General features: G+C 41.7%; 1 protein-coding gene across 4 annotated transcripts in view; it reads left to right on the top strand.

Moving 5' to 3' along the window:
• The window catches only part of Spire1 (spire type actin nucleation factor 1), a 123401-nt gene that overhangs the window by 48378 nt on the left and 55676 nt on the right, over nucleotides 1–19347 (top strand). For all 4 annotated transcript variants that reach the window (XM_059246612.1, XM_059246611.1, XM_059246613.1 and 1 more), the window contains exons 3-4: nucleotides 10331–10564; nucleotides 15482–15607. In XM_059246612.1, coding sequence (XP_059102595.1) covers nucleotides 10331–10564; nucleotides 15482–15607 — 360 coding nt within the window. The remainder of the gene's footprint in view (nucleotides 1–10330; nucleotides 10565–15481; nucleotides 15608–19347) is intronic.

The raw sequence follows: 19347 nt of genomic DNA, 5'->3' as shown, positions 1-19347 counted from the left end.
TTTGTGTGTGTCTCATATTGCCCAGTCTGGCCTTGAACTTACTGTATAGCCAAGGATGGCCTTGAACTTCTGATCCTCCTGTTTCAGTGACCCAAGTGCTGGAATGATTGGCATGTGTCATTTCCCAATCATTTTAAGCAGGCTTCAGTACTACTTAGGAATGTATATGTATAAATCCTTCTCAACAGTGGAAAGTTCCTCTTTCTCAGCATTGTTCAGATTTGATTGTCTCTGATTTGTTTCTTCTCCAGATGACCTTAAAGCCCAATTTGTTTTCAACTGAAGGAGAGAACCAGTTCCAAAACTGAGTATTTCTTCAGAGGCCAGGCAGGTTGTCATGATGACGGTTAGGTTGCTAATGTAGTTCTTCTTTACAGTACAATTTATTTTAACACCTACTTGAAAAAATTTTTACTTAGCCTTTCTATTAATCAAAACTAAAGTATTATACCTTTGGTTTTTCATGTTTTAATTCTGTGTTTTATTACTCATAATGTTAATGCTGGTTGGTGTAAGCTGAGTAGCAGCATCACCTGGGATTGAGTGGTTGGTCTGAGGTCACACATCAGCTAGCAGGCGGAATCCCATCTCACGATTCCTGGTTCAGTGTCCTCTTCACAGAAGAATGAACTCACTCCGCTAGTTTCAACAGTCTTGAGAGCCAGGATCTGTGGTTCACACCTTCAGTCCTAGCCCTTGGGAGGTTGAGGCAGGAGACTACTACTACAGAATGAGTTCCAGGCCAGCCTGGGCTACCAAGGTGAGGCACTACTTGAAACCAAACAAATCTTGAGCCACAAATAATTTAAATGTAATAACATATTGCTAATTTAGATAGTTTGATGTATAAACAAATCTGTAGTCTTGTATAAATCCTATCCAAATCATTTCTTCACCCCAGAAGTTATCTTTACTGTCAGGTCTCCTACCCCAGCTCCAATTTCCTGTACATGGAATCATACAGGATATTCTTTTTATACTGCCTTTATTGTTGCTGCTGGGTTGTTCCTTTGTTCCTATTTCTGATTCAACAAGAATTTTTGCAACTCCTCTATGTTATCACATTCTCTAGTAGTGTGTTCTTTCTTTTTGTCACCACCTTGTATTCCGTTGTATCACGTTAGGAGTGCTGGGATTAAAGGCGTGCACCACCACCGCCCGGCATGTTTGAATCTTTTAAGAATCCTGTGTATGATGTGTGTGTGTGCATGTAGAGGTCCTAGGACGACTTTAGGTGTTGGTTGTTGCCTTTTTCTGAGATAGGGCCTTTTGCTGTTCACCCCTGTGTACAGCAGGCTGGCTGGCCTGAGGGCTTCTGGGGACTCTCTTGTTTCTGCCTCCCGTCATGCTCTAGGAACAGGTGTGTGCTACTACTTTCAGCTTTATGTAGGTTCTGGGGATCAAACTCAGGTCCTCATGCTTGCAAGCACTCCACCTGCTGAGCCATCTCCCCAGCTTATGTGAGTCTTTGTTTGTTTGTTTGTTTGTTTTGAGACAGGATCTTTCTGTGTAGCCCTGGCTGTCCTAGAACTTGCTACATAGACCAAGCTGGCCTTGAACTCACAGAAATGCACCTATCTCTGCCTGTGCCTCCTGAGTACTAGGATTAAAATCAAGCCCTGCCATGCCTGGTCTGTGTAAATCTTTTTATGGACATATATGTTTATTGCTCTTGGGAAATATCCTGGTTGGGTTTTTGTCAACTTGACCCAAGCTAGCATTATCTGGGGAAAGGAAACTTAAATGAGAAATTGTCTTCATCCAGATTGGCTGTAGTCCAGTCTGTGGGGATTGGTTGATTGTTGATGTGGGAGGACCCAGCCCATTGTGGGTGGTGCCACCCCAAGGCCTGTGGTTCTGAATAATATAAGAAACAGGCTGAGGAAGCCATGAGGAGCAAGTCAGGAAGTAGTGTTCTCCATGGCTTGTGCTTCAGTTCCTGCCTCCAGATTCCTACCTCGAGTTTCTGCCCTGACTTTCTCAATGATGGACTGTGATGTGGAAGTGTCAGTGAAATAAACCCTTTCCTCTCCAACTTGCTTTTGGTAATGGTGTTTTTATCACAATAATAGAAACCCTAAGACAGTAAATAACTAGAAATGTAAATAACTAAAAACCCTAAGACAATAAATAACTAGAAATGTAAATAACTAGAAACCCTAAGACAGTAAATAACTAGAAATGTTATTGGTACTTAGTGTGGTAAATATGTGTGACTTTTAAAAGAAACTGTTAGATATTTTTCAATATACTTGTAGTTATATTATTTTCTGTTCATATTAGCAAATATGAAAGTTCCCACCCTCCCCAATACTTGGATTTAAAGGCTGAATGAATAGAGGTGGATTTGTCAGACAAAACGTTGGACGAGGACCACTTGGAGGGTATTGTGAGTCCAAAGGAAAGGTACAACACAGTGAAAGTGCTCCAAGTGATCTACAGTGGGATGCGGAGAGCCTGGGGACCATTTGTAAATGGTTTGAGTGACATGTGAATGAACAGATGATATGTTGACCTAGAAAGTCCTCTAATGTTGGTCAAGGAGTAACTACCATGCATATGCATGTAGACTTTTTTTTAATCACGTAACTAAGCAACTGGGCCAGCACTTGAAGCAGAAGCCCTGGGTTCAGTGCCCCCAGCACTGCACCAAAAACAACCACACAAGCAGATCAGATCTACTTCAGGGAAAGTGGTTTTTTTGGAGGGTCGGGGAAGTCCCTAAGTTGTTTGGGGGATATAATTGGTCACCTGATCACTACAGTAATCCTGACTTTTGTCTTTCCATTGTCTTCGACTTTTCGCTCCCTGCTTCATCACTATTTCCAGACATACAATACTTTGTTGTCTGCGCACACACACACACACACACACACACACACACACACACACACACACACACTGAGCTAAATCCCCAACCCCCCCCTCTGCCTATCACATGATTCCTTCAGCAGTTTCATTTTGAAGCTGGTTAGGATGATTCTAATTGCATGATTCCACAGTCATCTTTCAGATATATTTAAAATCCTTGCTGTCTCAGATATAGATTAGGAGTCTGAGAATTAGACATGCCAGGTGGTGGCGGCGGCGCACACCTTTGATCCCAGCACTTGGGAGGCAGAGGCCAGCCTAGGCTACAGATCGAGATCCAGGAAAGGCTCCAAAGCTACACAGAGAAACCCTGTCTCAAAAAACAAAAAAACAAAAAGAAGAAGAAGAAGAAGAAGAAGAAGAACTGGACACTCTGATTCCAAACATAGAGTGTGCAAGCGTGGGAAGCTGATTTGATCCCCAGCATCCAGATGCAGTGCAGCACATTCTAGCCCTGGAGGAGAGGCCTGTTGGTCAGCCAGTCGAGCTGAACTAGTTAGCTCCAGGTTCAGTAAAAGAGCCCATCACAAAACATAAGCTGAAGGCCCGGTAAGGTAGCTAAGCAGGTAAAGCCCTTCCATGTAAGTCTGATGACTGACCTGAGTTCTATCCCTGGAGTCCCCAGTGGAAGGAGAAAACTGACTCCTGAAAGTTGTCCTCTGACCTCCACTGTATACCGTGTGGCATGCATGTGCCACATTCTCACACTCATGTGCATACACAAGTAATTAAAATTAAAAGATGAGGCAAAGAATGCTTGAGGAACCTAGGAGACTCTGGGCTTCACATGAACACATATTGCTTGTGCCCTCAGACACACGCTAAGTATGTATACACAGCATACACATGTGCACACACAAATGGAAGTTACATTTGAAAGCCACTAGACTTCTAAGAGACGAATCTAAGTGAGACTGCTCACATTACAGAGGCACGTGTGCTATCTTTTTTCCTCTTTTTACTGGATTTTATACCAGTGCTTAAACTTAACTGGGCCTTAGCTTGAGGTTGTGTGGGGTGGGAGTGCTTTTGCTGTGAGAAGTGAGACAAGCGCTGCCTAAGTGTTGCTGGAAGCCTGGTGATACTCCATACCAGCTCCTCAGTCTGTGGCTATCTTTCCGGACACTTCACTCCCTCTCGAGTAGTTTAGAACTGAAGGAGGTTTGCCAAGTGTCTGCCTGTTTGCTCTTCCTTCCCCCTTCTCTCCCCAGTCTTCCCGCCTTGTTTTCCTCTTGGTCAGTGTGTGTAACATGTAGGATTTGTACTACTCAATCCAACTGGAGACACAGATATAGACTCTTTACCATGCAGAATTAACAGTAAGCCTAAATAAAGTATTCAACATTCAAATCATCACGATACTTTTATTATTTTTTTAAGAATTTATTTATTTATTATGTATACAGTGTTCTCTTTGCATGTATCTCTGCAGGCCAGAAGAGGGAGCCAGATCTCATTACAGATAACCATCTCACTATAGATGGTTGTGAGCCACCATATGGGTGCTGAGAATTGAACTCAGGACCTCTGGAAGAACAGCCAGTGTTATTAACCTCTGAGCCATCTCTCCAGCCCCCACATGATACTTTTATAGTACCTAAATGAAAGCCATGCTGCAGGCTGGCTTCCTGACTGGCTGGTTCCCCAGTGCGAGTCACAGGCAGAGGTACTAGAGGGACCTGTGCTCAGCAATGCCTGCCACTGCCTCTTTGCTACGAAGACAGCAAACGGGCTGGAGAGATGACTCAGAGGTGAAGAGCACTGGCTGCTCTTCCAGAGGTCCTGAGATCAATTCCCAGCTACCACATGGTGGCTCAGAACCATCTGTAATGAGATCTGGTGCCCTCTTCTGGCCTGCAGAGATACATGCAAGCAGAACACTGTATACATAATAAATAAATACATCTTAGAAGAAGCCACCGCCGCCGCTGCCGCCGCCGCCGCCGTTTGGGCTGATTTCTAATTTGTTCTTTGCCACTGTGCCTTCTAAGCTACAGCTTCTGTATATTTATTCCAGTCAGTAGACTTCATTCTCTCAGAGCATTGTTAGGTTTGGAGAACAGAGGAGTCCCCACACAGTCCTCCCCTTCTCCCATAATGTTCTGCATAGTTTTGGGACATTGGTTATTGCTGAAGAACCAATATTGGTATGTTATTGATGGAAGTCCATAGTATATTAGGGTTCATTCTTTGTGTTGGGCATCTATTGGGTCCTGACACATACATAATGATACGACACGCCTCTCATACTGTGTCCTATAGATGTACTACTGATAGAGTACTTTCATTACCCAAAAACTCTGGTACTTTACCTCCTCCTTTCCCCTGAACCCCAGCAACCATTGTTGATCTCCTCCAGAATGTGACATAGTTAGAATGATACAAGGAGTAGCCTATCAAATTGGCTGCCTCATCTAGTAAAATCATTAAGGGCTTACATTTTGTACAGTTCCTTGAACTTGATAGCCTTTTTGATTGCTAGGCTCAGGCCTCACTGAGCTGTACCAGCCTTAATTCAGTTCTTTTTTTTTTTTGGTTTTTTTCGAGACAGGGTTTCTCTGTGTAGTTTTGCGCCTTTCCTGGAACTCACTTGGTAGCCCAGGCTGGCCTCGAACTCACAGAGATCCACCTGGCTCTGCCTCCCGAGTGCTGGGATTAAAGGCGTGCGCCACCACCGCCAGGCTAATTCAGTTCTTTTTATCTGTGAATAATATTCAGTGTCTTGATGTGCTACATATTATTCATCCACTTATTTACTGAAGGATGTCTTGTCTGTGTGTGGGCAATTATGAATAAAATTGCTGTCAATATTTCATGTCTTGATTTTTTTTATGTGGACATAAATGTTTAGCTTATTTGAGTATAATTGCTGGATCATATGGTAAGAAGATGTTTACTTTTATAAGAAACTGCTGAACTGTGGGCATGACATGGTGAGCATGCCATATTGCATTCCCAGCATCAATGAATAAGAGTTCCTGTTGGTCACAGCTGGTGAGCTGTCATGCATTTGTCGATTCAGCCACTTCCTAGTCTGAGGAAGAAGGGTGGCTTGAGGCCAGCGAGAGAACCATTGTGAAACTCTGTCTCAAAAAGAGAGAGAGAAAAGACAGTTCCCATTATTCCACATCTTGTTAGCACTTGTTGCTGTCAACTTTGGGACTAGCCTTTCTAGTAAAGGGGTATAGTAGTGACTCATTTTACTTGAAGTTCCTTTAAAAATCATAGAATGTACAGCTTCTTCTTTTTTTTTTTCTTTTAGTTTTTCAAGGCAGGGTTTCTCTGTGTAGCCCTGGCCATCCTGGAACTCACTGTATAGACCAAACTGACCTCGAATTCAGAGATTCACTTGTCTCCCTACCTTTCCCCCCACTCCCCAGTGCTGGGATTAAAGGCGTGAACCACCACCACCTGGAGAACAACTTCTTTTTATGTGCCTGTTGCCATGTACTTTATCTTTGATGAGGAGTCCACATACCATTTTACTTTTTAATATTTATATTTTAATTGTGTGTATGGTGGGGTTATGTATACGTAAGTGCTCATGCCTGTGGAGGCCAGAGGCATCAATCCACATGGAGTCAGAGTTACAGGTGGTTGTGAGCGTGCCAAGAATCAAAGTCAGGTCCTCTGAAGAGCAGTAGTATGTGCTCTTAATCACTGAGCCATCTCTCCAGTTCCTCAAGCTTTTTAAAATGGTTCCACATGATTTGGCTAGTGCTCTTCTAAAGTCAGTTTTAAGTTGTTGTCAATGGGAGCGGCCATGTCCAGATATGTGTCCAAATCCTCTTAAATTTGTAGTAGTTTTTCTGGTGGTTACCTCTTGTCCTCAGCTCAAGACTGAAGAACTACTTAAAAACTACTTGCATACTTCTTGAAGTTTTTTCTTCCTATCAAAGGGAAGAGCCACCTGGTGTCTAATGAAGCCCAGCTGTGTGTCTGTGTCGTGCCTGTGTCTGTAAGAGGCTGGCTTACGTTTAGAGCTACCTGTGACTCAGGCTGGAGTCAGGCTTAAGACGAACAGTTCTGGAATGTTTAAATGGACCAGATGCTGTTTACTTCTGAGTAGGAGATCCTCCAGGATGTTTCAGAGCCCATCAGGCAGGACCACCAGTGTAGTGATCAGTTCGGAAGACAGAGGTTGAAGTGATAGGTAATCCAACCCATGACCGTAAGGTCCATATCTGAACTTGAGACCTTGCATACATGAGTGGAAGGAATTTATATCTTACTGACCTTTTCATTAACTATTAAGTCCCTACTGCTTATAAAACAACTTGAACATATGAAGTGAAGAGGGATTTTTACTTTCAATATGAGCTTAGTCATCTTGTTGGAGAATTAAGATGTGTCCATAACAATTCACACTCTTGGAATGAGCCACAGAGATTCACAAGGCAGTGTCATGGAGTATTCCTGTTCTTATTAAATGAGTGTCTGCTTAGTTTATTTGTGTCCATTCCTTTAAGAATCAAGTTCACATGGAGTCAGAGTTACAGGTGGTTGTGAGTGTACCAAGAATCGAACTCAGGTCCTCTGAAGAGCAGTAGTATGTGCTCTTAATCACTGAGCCATCTCTCCAGCTCCTTAAGCTTTTTAAAATGTTTCCACATGATTTGGCTAGTGCTCTTCTAAAGTCAGTTTTAAGTTGTTGTCAATGGGATATTGACATTGTCCAGATATGTGTCCAAATCCTCTTAAATTTGTAGTAGTTTTTCTGGTGGTCACCTCTTGTCCTCAGCTTGGTATGCTGATTTTTAGTTCACTTTTAGACTTGTATTTGAAGTGTGTAGATTATTGATGCCCGAAATTATTGCTGATAAAGTTGTATTAACATCTACTATATTTGTTTTCTTTTATTCTTGTTTGTTTGTTTCTTGAGACAGGGTTTCTCTGTGTAGCCCTAGCAGTCCTAGAACTCGCTCTGTAGATAGGCTGGCCTCGAACTCACAAAGATCCATCTGCCTCTGCCTCCTGAGTGCTGGAATCAAAGGCATGTGCTGTCACCACTGCCCGACTTTGTTTTTTTTTTTAACCTTTGTTCTCCGCTCTTTTGCATTCCACGGTCTTTCTGCCTTTTATGATTTTAAAGGAGCATTTTATGTGACTGTTTTCTCACCTTTGTTAGGACACCGCTACACTTATGTTGTTGTTCTCTTCAGTGGCTGCCCTAAAGTTTGCACTGTGCATTGACAACCAAGTCAAGCCCAGGTTCCTGTAACACTACTCCACCCGCTTTGTAGGCCGCGCAAATGACCTGTCCTACCAAAACAATCCCAGCTCTTCCTCCTGTCACTTGTATTATTTCAGGTTCACATTCAGACATACATGCAACACAGGAGATACATATATAAGCACACATAATTACTGTGGCTGTTATTATTTTAAACTGTCATCTGTTAGTAGCCAGAATAAAAGTTTTTACTTCACCTTAATTTATTCTTTCTTCAGTGGTTTTCTTTTCATGGAGATCTGAGTTTCTGACTCACTTTCTTTCTAAAGAATTATTCCCCCACTCCCCAGGCTAGTGATGGCACCTAGGACATTGTATTGAGCAAGGGTTCTGAGAAAGTCTCCTTCACTTTTGAAGGATAACCTTGTAGAGTACAAAGTATGGGTTGGGTTGGTTTTGTTGTTGTTTCCTTGTAGGTACTGAATATTTTGCTTCTGTCTGGTTGAATGCTTTTTGTTGATACAAGAAACACAGCTCTCACACTAAGGAGAATAAGAGATGGTTTATTCTGGAGCCATTTTGAGTGACCGTGGCCCAGGAACCCGAAGTTTCCTGAGTTTTACAGAACATTGGTGGGTACATCAGAGAGGTGGGTACAGCAAGATGAGGGAGTCTTTTCTGTAGGCCTCAGTGGCCATCTGATGACATTCTTAGGGTTAGGGTTGGCGGAGGCCAATGGGTCTGCTAAGTCAATAGATTCCAAGAGTTTATCTATTACTCACAGGATGTTAGTGCAGACACACAGGTGTGGACAAGGTGGACTATCCAGGGGGCTAATGTTAGCCCAAGATAAGGTGACTTGCCTTAGGACCTGTATGTCATTTTGGTCTTCCCACAGTACTGCAGTTCTGATCAGTCGGACAGTCTCTGCAGACAATGTCTTTCCTGTGGAGTCCTTCACGTTTCTGAGAGTCGGATGTCCTTCATCTCCTTACTTTAATAAGATGGCTGTTCCCCCACTAGCTTCTTTCAGAATGTTGTTTCTTTGATTTGCTGTAATTTGAAAATGCATGTCTGAATTCAAATTTTGTTTGTTTCTATGCTTGTTTGGTTTTGCATTTATCCTGCTTGGTGTTTGCTGAGCAACCTGGATCGGAATGAACCTCCCGCCAAGAATTTGTGTCCGAATTAGTTAGTACTTTCCTCTTTCAGAGCTTGGGATGGCTCCTTGAGTCTCCCACTACCATTTCCAGCTACTGCTTCTCTATGGTCTGCCAGCATACATGGCAGAATATTAAAAGAAAATACAGTCAACAACACCAAGTTGGTTTGCTCCAAAGAGAGAGAACAGCTAAGTGGAGAGGCAGAAGGATGTGGAGAGAAGCATATGGAGGGGAGATTTGGAAAGTCCTCCATGACTGAAGAAGCCCTGGGAGCGGCTGCCATTTAGTGCAGGGCCTGTTCACTGACACCAACTGCTGGGCTAGAATGCATGGTATCCAACACAAGGACTCAGGGCCCAGGGAGCCAGAAAAAGATGGAAGGGTCATAGAAGGGCCAGAAACTGGTAGTTATAGGTGCTGGCTGCAAGGCCATGGAATGTGGCAGCCTTGCAAGTTCTGGTTTTAAAAAAATAAGTAAATCTCCCATTTGCTTGTATTATTTGAGAGAGATGTGTTTCCAATGAGTGGAACTCAGAGAACAATCTGTATATTGATATGAAGAGATTTCTTATTATTTGGGCTTAAGTGAATTGCTACTTAGAACTGAATTTTTAGTCTCAGCTACTTTGGGGGATCTATGAAGTCTCTAAACATTGGCATAAATTTTTTTTTTTTTTTGGAAATATAGCAAGTCAGCTTGGTCAGTATTTTATTTTATTTTATTTATTTTTTTTTTGTATGAATGGGAAATACTGATCTTAACATCTAGTATAATTTTTTTTTTTTCCAGACAGAATTTCTCTGTGTAGCTTTGGAGCCTGTCCTGGAACTCAATATGTAGACCAGGCTGGCCTTGAACTCACAGAGATCCATCTGCCTCTGGGATTAAAGGCGTGCGCCACCACCACCACCCGGCCACCTAGTATAAATTTAACAAAGTATGAAAAGGGTTTATGGATAGGTTATAATGAAATCACACAAAAATTGCAGTTTTCAAAATTTTAAATACATGTGTTGGTAAAAAATTTTAAATTTTTCCTCAAATATTAGTTATGTCTGAAATACTGAACATTTTATACCTTACAGTTAGTCCTCCATTCACGACCTTCTTTAATGCCCGTAGGTTATTGAGTCCCTGGGAATTATTATTTATAAAGCACTGGACTATGGCTTGAAGGAAAATGAAGAAAGGGAGCTGAGCCCTCCTCTGGAGCAGCTCATCGACCAAATGGCCAACACTGTGGAGGCTGATGGTAACACCGATGAGGGGTATGAGGCTGCAGATGAAGGCCCGGAAGATGAAGATGGAGAAAAGAGAAACATCTCAGCTATTCGGTCCTATCAAGATGTCATGAAGGTAAGCCATAGTTCACTTAGTGTTTGTCCCTCTGTGAGTCATTATCTCATCGTTTAAGAGTGGCCTAGTGACTCAGCATTTGACAACAGTTCAGACTGCCTGCAGCCTGGCCGTGTCTTTTGCTGGGTCCTAGCTCTTGGCCACTTGTAGGTGTGTTAGGTGTTGATCATCTTCCTGTCACCACAGCCTGCCTGGGCATGATGCTGTCAGCTGGCTTCTGCAGTTCCTTTCTGTGGAATGGATGGCATCTGGGAGCAGGATCTGTACTTGAAGACTGAGCTGTGCCCATCACAGCTGATTGTTAGTTGGTTTTTGATTTTGATCTTCCTATAGCATCTGAATACAGTGATAAGACTGAAGGGTTTTTGTTTGTTTGTTTGTTTGTTTGTTGTTTTAGTTCAGTTTTGCTGCCCACTTGAAGGCTAAATGTATAGAGATGAAAACTGAGACAGATTTGACAAATTAACCTTGAGATACTCTATTCCGAGTTATTTAGATAGAATCTTTACTAGTTTTGTTGTTTTTTGAAACAGGTTTTCTTTGTGTAGTCCTGGCTTTCCTGGAACTCACGGAGATCCACCTGCCTCTGCTTCCCAAGCACCAGGATCAAAGGTGTATGTGCACCACCATGGCCCAGCCTTTTTTGTTTTGTTTTGTTTTTAAAGATTTTTTTAAGAGAGAGAGAGAGACAGTGTTGCATGTAAACACAGGTACCAGCAGAAGGTGACAGATGTCTTGAAACTGGAGTTACAAGCTGTTGTGGGCCACCTACATTTACTTTTCACAAATTTTATTCATTTTGGATATTCTAGATGTTAAGGCTTATTTTAAAAATAGATATGAAAGGATAGTATCCTAAGTGAAATAAACTAGCTATAAAAAGAAATACCATGTTTCCCCTCATGTAAAAGGAAAACAAAACTGATTTGACTATAAACTAGGGGTTAGTAGATGTTAGGCACTACAGGTCATATCCCTGTGTGGAAGTATCGGTTAAACCCCATCCGTGCATACAGGGTAGTCAAAACAAAATAATTTCATGAAAAATATATCCAGGCAATGGTGGCACACACCTTTAGTCCCAGCACTTGTGGGGCAGAGGCAGGCAGAGCTCTATGAATTCAAGGCCAGCCTGGTCTACAAAGCGAGTTCCAGGACAGCCAGAGCTGTTACACAGAGAAACCCTGTCTTGAAAACCAAAAAATAAATAAGCAAATTAATTAATGAAAATAAAATAAATATATTTGAGGGTTGGCAGACCAAAAATGACCTGCTAATTCTGTGAAGAGCACTGATAACAGTGATGTAAAATGTGAAGAATAGAATAAGGTATTGTAAGAGGTAAAGTTCATGTTCTGACAGTGGCTATAGGCTTGACTGTGTGTGCTTTGGAAGGGCTGCACAGAGACAGATGAGGAAGGAACACACAGGACCATGGTCTTTGCAGCCAGCCCGGTACCATGCTGATGAGTACCAGACTGTTGTCACACTACAGGTTTAGAAGGTGAATGGAAACCTTAGAATTCTTACTCAGCAGCGTTAGGTATAGTGACTTACATTTTTAAGGTTCTTGGGTATGTATCAGTTGGAATTAATTCATTTTACCTATTATTTTTAGATTTGAGCCACTATGCCTATGAAAACTATATCATTAAAAGCATACTTAAGACATATTTTATAGTTTGGAGGAAATCCATGCCTTTACCAATTCTATTCCTAGCACTTTTGTTGGAGACTATCATAACCTCACTGTTTGCTCTTTGGTTTCTGTGTTAATCAACCTTGCCTGGAAATTTCCTGTTTCTTTAAGTAGTATTCTGACTGTCCTTTTCAACTAAATGAAAGGGGACAAATTGCTGAGACATTTGACAGGTTTTGAAAATTTGAAATACAAATATCATAAAACCCATCGTGTATGACAATAGAGACAGACATATGCGTCTGTGGATTCATTGGTGGGGGCATTGAAAACCTCAGTAATGACTGATTGGCTTTGTTGAAAGAGAAGACAAAGAATTAACTGAGGAAATATGACTGCTCCTTCTCTTTTTAAAAATTTTAGCTATTTGTGTGTGTGTGTGTGTGTGTGTGTGTGTGTGTGTGTGTGTGTGTGTGATGGTCAGAGGACTACTTGTAGAGTCAGTTCTCTCCTTGTACCTTTACATGACTTCCAGGATCACACTTAGGTCATCAGGTATGTGCAGAAAGCCCCTTTACCTGCTGAACCATCACACTAAACTATGATTGCTATTTTATTGTTAAATGTAAAAACATGAAACTAAGTTGGAATAATCTTATACGATCTTGAAAATTTGTTTCATTTTAGTGATCAAGATCTCTGAATGTGTAACAAATGCAAACTTCATATTTTGTCCATGCCTCTTGATTATAGTGGAAAGAAAGAGAATGTACATAGGTTAAACATAAACACACATATGTAATTACTTTTCTGACTCATTCTGGGGCTCTTTGCTGCTGATTCTACAGCCACATAAATTGCACACACAAATTAATACATGTGCTCCCCTTAAATAAAGAATATGCTCTGGACTGGAGAGATGGTTCCATGGCGAAGAACCCTTGCTCCTCCTCCAGAGGACTCAGGTTTATAATAGTCTTTATAAACGTGTTTTTTTGTTAGTTTGCTTGTAGTGAACATCTTATGCAATTTGATATTGAATTGCTATCATAGAAAATACATTCTAGCCAGGCGGTGGTGGCGCATGCCTGTAATCCCAACACTCGGGAGGCAGAGGCAGGTGGATCTCTGTGAGTTCGAGGCCAGCCTGGTCTACAGAGCTAGTCCAGGACAGGCTCTAAAGCTACAGAGAAACCCTGTCTTGAAAAACCAAAAAAGAAAAAAGAAAATACATTCTAGGGTTGGGGATTTAGTTCAGGAGTAGAGCACTTGCCTAGCAAACACAAGCACTGGGTTTGATCCCCATCTCCAGAAAGAAAAAACAGTCTTAAGGAAATCATTTGAATTTGAGTAGGGAGCTGTTAGAGTTAGGCTGTGGGATAACCCCACAAGGGCTCTTGTTAGAGGCTTGGTCCTCACCCCACAATGCTGTTGAGAGGTGACTGAATCATAGAGGTGCTGTGACAGCTTCGTCAGTGGGTTAGTCCTCTGGGGAGATCACAGTTGGATTGGCCTTGTTGGAGGAAGTAGACCTTTGTGGGGTGTTTTGGAGGGTATTCTCTCCCACCCATTCCTCTCTCTATGCAGCCTGTCCATCAAGACATAGCCACGTTACGGTATCCCATCTTGTCCTTGGGGTGTTCAGCCTTTCACCACACAAGGACCCAGAACCAAGAGAGCCAAGTCAGCATGGACTGAAACCTAGGAAGCCTCGAGTCAGAATTGGTCCTCGCTCCTTTGATATTCTTAGTACTTTGTCACCACAGAAAAGTAACCCAGGGACCGTCTGTGTGGTACTAGAAAAAAAAAAAAAAAAGCTAAAAACCATGAAAAGCAATACAGCTACCATTGAATGCTTTTTATTCTTTTGACTTTTGATATTCCCTTTTTTTTTTGTTTTTTGTTTGTTTGTTTGTTTTTGTTTTTTTGAGACAGGGTTTCTCTGTGTAGTTTTTGTGCCTTTCCTGGAACTCGCTTTGTAGACCAGGCTGGCCTCGAACTCACAGAGATCTGCCTGCCTCTGTCTCCCGAGTGCTGGGATTAAAGGCGTGCACCGTCACCGCCCGGCTGATATTCTTTTTTTATTTGTTTGTTTTGAGACAGGGTAGCTTTGGCTGGCCTGGAACTTAATATGTAATCCAGGCTGACCCAACTCATAGAGTTCCTCCTGCCTCTGCCTCTGGAGTGCTAGGACCTTTGTTGTGGGTCACTACACCCTCTTTTGATGCTTTTAATAAAATAGTATTTTATGGAGCCCAGGAGCGCCTTGAACCTTCTGTATCATGGAGGACAACCATGAATTCCGGGGTTTCCCTCTCTCTGCCTACTTAGCAGTAGGATTGGTCATAGGCATGGACTCACCTTCCCCAGCTCTCTTTCATTATTTCTAGAAATTGTTAAAATAGAGCAGATTTCTTTCCAGCAATTATATTAATGTCTAATTTATTAAGAGAAGTTAACCGTTTTTTATTGCAAACAAAGTGCTTTAAAATGTGACTATTGAACATGGATACATAATAATTATTTTATAGAAACATAACATTATTCTTTGGACTCTTAAGAGAGGGTATCTTTGCAGTAATAAAGGACCTGGTGTGCATTTGTTTCTAAATCATTTGCATCCTGCTAAGTTGCATCTTTTGCAGTCATCTTGGGACATGAGGACTGTAGACAGCACCATAGACAGCACCTGAGTGCCCGGCCAGCTCTGTCCTCCTCTTACCCTCCATTTCCACTTCCCCAGGCTCCACAAGGGATCGAGTGTGGGCTTCCGAACCTAGTAGAAGTGTGCTTAGGTTCTCCTTGTGGTCAAAAAACAAAACGAAACAGGGAGACTCAGGATTCTATTGGCGAGTGCGTGGTATTGTGCTGTACATGTGACATATCAAACTTGTGCCTGGCATGGTAAATGCTCAGGAACATTGTCCTAGTCTGCCTTCTGTTGCTTCGATAAATACCATGACCAAATGCAACTTGAAGAGGAAGGGTTCATTTTACAGGGTACGGTCAGTCCACTGTTGAGGGAAGTCAGGCCAATAACTTGAGGCAGAAACCATGGAGGAATGTTGCTTACTGGCTTGTTTCCTCTGGCTTGCTTAGCCAGCTTTCCTGTACAACCCAGACTCACTTGCCTAAGGATGGCACCACCTCATGATGGGACTTTCCTTCATCTAAAAGAAAAAAAAAAAAATACAGGTAGACTGGGTGTGTCTGATTTAATGGTACCTAAAATGCCAGTAATAGCCAAATTCCATTATTTCATTTTTTTTCTTCTCTAGATATGTGCTGCTCATCTCCCAGCTGAGTCGGAGGCACCAAATCATTATCAGGCAGTATGTCGAGCACTGTTTGCAGAAACCATGGAACTGCATACATTTCTGACCAAAATTAAGAGTGCGAAGGAGGTAGGTACAAATATTAATATTTATAGACTCTGAAACAGGTAGTTTCCATTTTCAGTATTGTCCATTCTGTGCTTTTTTGTTTGGTTTGTCCTTTTTTAAAGACAAGGTCTTATTGTATACCCAGGCTGGCTTGGACTCATGATCCTCTTACCTCAGCCTCTCTGGTTTTAGGATTACAGGCATGTTCAGTGTTCTGTCATACATATTCTTGAATAGTAACACTGTGAATCTGTTTTATAAAACAAAAATTTTTATAAAGCTTCCTTCTAAATGAAATAAACAGCCTAGAATTGTTTTTATCTGTTTCCTGTGGTACTGGATTTTCACCTCATTCTGCACTCTTCTTTTGTTCATTTTGGGACATATTAGTACCTCCTTCAGGAAATTGTGGATAAGGTGGAGACACTCTTATCCTTAAGGCCACACTCTCTTCTCATTGTTCAGCTGTTGAAGTAGACTTCATTGAAGATTTGGTGGAGGATACCAGATTTCCTGTTGAGATAATCTGAATAATTCCACTATTCTGTTCAGTGTAAGGTTTGAAATGTTACGTTCAAAGAGAACCATTCCAGTTTATTGAGAAGGAGAGTCCTGTTTTATATTGCACAGATGGGTGTGAAGATTCAGAGATCTTACATAAGACTTGGTGGCATCTGCCCTAAGTGGGACCTCATTTTCTGTATGACTAGAGTGCAGAGCTATATGGAGCACTCGGCTAATATGTTCAGGAAGAGACACCTGTGGGGTATGTAAGCAAGAAGGGAGAAGCTGACCTGGGGTTAAGTGAGACTTCAGTAGCCCTATTAAAAAGTAGGTGACACAGCCAATAAGTCACACTTCATAAGCTCAGTTGTGTGGATGTAGGTGACAGTTCCAGGTTTTCTCCTGCTCTGTCGGGGTACTGTTCATGCCAGTGACAGGCCAGGGAAACCTGTGCCTTTTAAAACCATGTTTGATAAAGTGGACCCAAGAGGAAAGTTGTGAGAAGCGTGAAGAGTGGATTGAGTTGTTGAGGATAATTATACCTATTTAGATACAGAAACAGGCAGTACTCAGTCAAAGAAAGCTCCCAACTGAACGTCTCAAACCTTTCTTCAACTAAAGAGTATCAGAGATTAGAAAAGATTATTTTTTAGGGTTGTCTTGACCTAACCCCTTTGTTAAGAGTGAATTTGCCTTCCCAGAGCATTTTTTTTTTCAGGCTTGGTACAGTAAATTAAAGGAGTTTAAAAATCTTTCCAACACTAACATTCTCAGAAAACATTTTTGAACTGAAAGAACAGTAAGCATTTTTAGCATTCCATTAGCAGGAAAACTTCTTTTTACTCTCAATGTAAAGAGATGGCCCTTTGGTTAAGAGCACTTTATGCTCCTACAGAAGACCTGGGTTCAGTTCCCAGCACCCACATGGTGTTGAACAGCCAGTTCCCTCCAGAGTGCTAAGATTAAAGGTGGGAACCACCATGCACAGACAGCCCTTGTCTCCATGGTGAAAGACTGTCGCTTGTTTGCATCTGCTTCTCCAGTACACCAGAGGTGTATCACTGTAGGAGAAGACTTAATGGACCAGAGAAATAGATCTTGTCAAACCCCACCTCTGGGAGAGTAGAGGCAGGAGGACCAGGAGTTCAGGGGTTAGCCTCTGCTACATAATGAATAAAGGCCAACTTGAACCACATGAGTTCTTGTCTGAAACAAGCAAAAGTAGGAGCTTTGTTTTGAAAAAGAACATCTTGCCGGGCGGTGGTGGCGCACGCCTTTAATCCCAGCACTCGGGAGGCAGAGGCAGGCGGATCTTTGTGAGTTCGAGGCCAACCTGATCTGTGGAGTGAGTTCCAGGAAAGGCGCAAAGCTACACAGAGAAACCCTGTCTCGAAACGCCCCCCTCCAAAAAAAAAACAAAAAAACAAAAAAAACAAAAAAAACTTTAAAAAAAAAAAAAAGAAAAAGAACATCTTTTTAAAAGAAAAACTCATTTTCAGCTTATAATTTTAGATATTGATATTAACACTGATCCATTTTTTAAAGTTTCTATGGATGAAATAAATTCTATTTCTTTTTTTTTTTTTTTTTTTTTTTTGGTTTTTCGAGACAGGGTTTCTCTGTGTAGCTTTGCGCCTTTTCCTGGAACTCACTTGGTAGCCCAGGCTGGCCTCGAACTCACAGAGATCCGCCTGGCTCTGCCTCCCGAGTGCTGGGATTAAAGGCGTGCGCCACCACCGCCCGGCAATTCTATTTCTATTATGTATGTATACACCACATTTTCTTTATGCATTCATCTGTTGATGGGCGTTCAGGTTAATTCATGACTCTGCTGTTGTGAATTAGTGCTGTGATAAACGTAGATGTGCAAGTATCTCTGTATTGTGTTGCATTTAATTTCTGTGCTACGTATCTAGGAGTGTTACAGTAAAATCATATGGTAATTCTATTCCTAGTTTTTTTTTTTTTGTTTTTTTTTTTTTTTTTTTTGATTTATTTATTTATTACGTATACAGCATGTATGACTGCAGGCCAGAAGAGGGCACCAGGTCTCATTACAGATGGTTGTGAGCCACCATGTGGTTGCTGGGAATTGAACTCAGGACCTTTGGAAGAGCAGTCAGTGCTCTTAACCTCTGAGCCATCTCTCCAGCCCCCTCTATTCCTAGTTTATCTGAGGAACCTCCATACTGATTTCCATGTTGGCTGGACTCATTTACATCTCCATGGACAGTGTATAAGGACTCCTTTATGCTGTGTCCCTACCAGTATTTGTTGTTGCTGCCATAAAGAAGACGCAAGGCAACACTTTTTAAGTACCTATTCTGTTTCAGGGAGCTGTTTCTCTACTTCTTGTCTTTGTGTCCTCAGATTCTGGTTGGAAACTGGAACGATCCTGTTGGAGTATAAACCAGATCACAGCCGTCCTAGCGTAACCCTTCACAGGTATCAGAGGACTTGGAGTAGAGCCAAGGTCTTTAAGGCAGCCTGAGGTTCCTCCAGTTTCCAGGACTAAGGCCTGTGGGAGGGGAAATGAGCAGGTGTGCACAGGTGATTTCAGAAGTGTTCATGGCAAGAGGGAACCCTCCAGATACTTCTGAGAGAACAGGCTGGTTCTGACCAGACTGCCCCATTCCTATCTCTGGGTCTCAGAATTATAGATACAAAAGTGTTGATCAAATTTTAGAATGCTGTAGATCTTCACAGAAACCACAGATTTAACTTTTAAATGGGTGAGTTAACTACAATACTCAGTATGGACATTATTTATAGTTTGACACTAAAAATAAAGTGCTTTCTTTTACGATCTAGTGGTAGATAAATTCTGAAAGGAGCAATTATTTCCTGGAGGGGAAAACCCCACAATAATAGTTAAATAATAGACAAGGCCAATAATTTAGTGTTGTGAATTATTATGTGTGCTTTAAAAATTTTTTAATTTATGAGGTTGGGAGACTGGGGCAGGAGAATTGCAAGTTCAAGGCCTTTTTGTGCAATAGAGTGAGTTCAAGGTCATTTTAGCAAGACTTATCTTAAAATTAGAAATTAAAAATAAAAAAGGGGTATAGCTTGGTGGGAGCATGAATGGCCCAGTGTTTGTTCCTCAACACCACAGAAATAACAAAAAACTTTGTAAGTCGTGTAAAATAGTTTCAGGTTCTGTAAGGAACCTTGTCTCAAAAAAAAATCAGGTAGAGAGTGATAGAGGAAGACATCCAACATCGGACTCTGGCCTCAGTACATATAAACACCCACAC

This window comes from Peromyscus eremicus, chromosome 19 (genome assembly GCF_949786415.1).
Source record: "Peromyscus eremicus chromosome 19, PerEre_H2_v1, whole genome shotgun sequence".
NCBI classification, from domain to species: domain Eukaryota; kingdom Metazoa; phylum Chordata; class Mammalia; order Rodentia; family Cricetidae; genus Peromyscus; species Peromyscus eremicus.
This window is presented reverse-complemented; position numbering and strand designations above follow the sequence as displayed.